Source organism: Eucalyptus grandis, chromosome 5, assembly GCF_016545825.1.
Source record: "Eucalyptus grandis isolate ANBG69807.140 chromosome 5, ASM1654582v1, whole genome shotgun sequence".
Classification (NCBI taxonomy): Eukaryota; Viridiplantae; Streptophyta; class Magnoliopsida; order Myrtales; family Myrtaceae; genus Eucalyptus; species Eucalyptus grandis.
The window spans coordinates 15,012,275-15,014,767 of NC_052616.1; the positions used below are offsets into that span (position 1 = coordinate 15,012,275).

Sequence of the window (2,493 nt, forward strand, 5' to 3'; positions counted from 1 at the left end):
TTCTTTAATATTATTCTTAAATAAGTGAGAAAATACAACCAAAAATTAATATTAATACTGAAGTTGCCATTTTATCGTAGCGAGTATCAAATTTGTGCATTTTTTGGACGGTTAAAAGGAGGAAAATTCTGCATTTTTAAATGGTGGCTAAATAAGCATCCCTGGATTATGACGTGGTTCTACTTCAAGGTTTTGGATCAAGACATGATCAATGAAGTTTATAATGTTCTTTCACTTTGGGAAATCACTTGCTATCGACTATAGTCTGAAACAAATTATGCAAAATGGCATCAACACTCGTGCTCTTAAAATATATATACACACACACATAAACACAATTATACAAAACAAACGAGGAAAGATATCTGGAGGGACTAAGTGAAAATCTTATTTTTGATCGAATTACACGGGGGAAACTAAAATAAATAGACTCCAGTAGAATGCTGAGTGTACAACAAGAGTATCTATATATGAGCTCTTAAAGCTTTTTAAATTATTAAGTACACTAGGCTATTAGTTAAGGGGTCGGAGGCGAATAAGAAGACCATTGGCGGGGACCGGCGATGGATTATAGAATATCTTTTCATCTGGAATGACCTTCTCAAGCTTGAATTTGGTCACTAGATTGTGGATAAAAATGAGTATTTCGAGCCGAGCATATTCTTTTCCAGGGCACATACGAGGTCCGCCTCCAAAGGGAACGTAGGTGAAAGGTGTAGGTCCATTTCCTTCGAACCTTGAGGGGTCAAATTTCTCCGGATCAGGGAAGTATTTGGGATTCTTATGAGTTGTATACACGGTCCAAAATGTCTGCAAGGAAAAAGTTAAGAAGATTGATGCGCATTGTCATTGCTTGTGGATTCAATGTATGAGTTCATTGGATAACCTAGCCAAGAAGAAGGCTCAAATGTGAAACATTTACCTTCCATCCCTTTGGAATCGTGTAACCGGCAAAAGTGAAGTCGGTGATTGCCTCTCTAAATGCCCCTTGTGCAGGTGGAGTTAGCCTCATTGACTCACAAGTCACATTCCATGAATACTTCATCTTCTGGATATCATCCCAATTTAGTAATTCACCTGGGGCTTTAGACTTTGCAATCTCCATTTGCTCTATTGACGTGAAGCAGATGAGTTAAATATATGCAAACTACATTGATTTTGCTTCAGAAGAACACAGTTAGGTGGTCATCTTGTTTATCAAAATATAGCTAGAGCGGTTACCTTTGTAAACTTTCTCATAAATGTGGGGCAACGAAGCTAGATAATTCACTATTACAGTGATAGATGTACTAGTGGTGTCATGACTTGCGATAAGCAATCCAATGATCTTGTTGGACACATCCATTTCGTAATAAACACTACCGTCATCGTCTGCTTCGGTAAGCAATCGAGACAGCAAGTCCCTCGACTTTGCATCTTTTCCCTCTGAGATCTCCTTCTTCCTTTGTCTGATAATGTTGAGAAGCTCTTGCCTTATTACTTTTCCTCCTTCAACAGCTTTATTGAATGGCGTCCCCGGGAAATTGATAGGTACCGAAGTGAATCCCGGAGCAATACGAGCAAATGGGCTGGCGAATTTCGACACAACCTGAGGGTCCTTGATGTTCATGAACAAACGGCATGCCAAAGCAAAGGTGTAGTTCTTTGTCAAAGGAAACACCTTCACTTCCTTATAAGGATACCAGTCACTCTCCAAGTGCTCCCTAGTCATGGAGTCCATGACAGGAATGTAATGCTGGAGGGCCTCGGGTTTTAGGAACTCTGGCAAGAAGCTGCGCATTTTCTTGGGGTCATCTTTGTTGAACTTCTCCATGGTTTCGGGGAAGATGGTGACCTTCTTCATGGAGGAGGGCCACCAGGTGGTGATGTACTTGTCCTGGCCAGAGAACAAGAATTTGTTGCCAGAGGCGCCGCAGAACACGGCCATGTCTTCCCCGAGCAGCGAGGTACGGAAGACCTCCGGGGAGTATTTGGCCGTGCGGTCGTTTATGAACTTCTCGGGGCAGCCGCTCTTCCCAGCACCGACAAAGTCTAGGGATTCGCCGATGATGGGCCATCCCTTTTTGCCAGGCGGCAGGTTAGGAGCGGAGGATTTCTTTCGGAAGACGAGGAATAGGAGGTAGAGAGAGATGTAGAAGATGGAGAGATAAAGAAACAGCTGGTAATAGAAATCCATCTTCTTCTTCTCCTTCTCAGAATGCAGACACAAATACTGAGAAGAAGAAAAAGATGCTAAGGTCTAGGATGGAGAAAAACCACCACGATTGGGATTATATATATAGGAAGGGATTGAGGTCACCACGCATTTGGTCTAATTTGACGAATTTTTTAAGTAATAAATATATTTCTAGACCGTAAATTGCGTGCTTTGACCACTTCTGCATTTAAGTGAGTTCCATATATGCCCATATAATTGAGAATGGGAGTACATATACTGATCGACCTGAGTTAATACTAAAGAAATAATACAAAGATGGAAGAAGAGGTGTTGCA

At 41.4% G+C, this 2,493-nt stretch overlaps 1 protein-coding gene across 1 annotated transcript; it reads right to left on the reverse strand.

The window, feature by feature from the left end:
- Window positions 1-417: 417 nt before the first annotated feature.
- Window positions 418-2,225, reverse strand: LOC104444333 (beta-amyrin 6-beta-monooxygenase). The gene is made up of 3 exons (XM_010057983.3): window positions 1,222-2,225; window positions 923-1,110; window positions 418-810 (listed from the first exon to the last, which is right to left on the reverse strand). Exons 1-3 carry the CDS (start codon window positions 2,174-2,176, stop codon window positions 514-516), a joined length of 1,440 nt encoding a protein of 479 aa, XP_010056285.1. The 5' UTR covers window positions 2,177-2,225; the 3' UTR covers window positions 418-513.
- Between the last annotated feature and the right edge of the window lie 268 nt (window positions 2,226-2,493).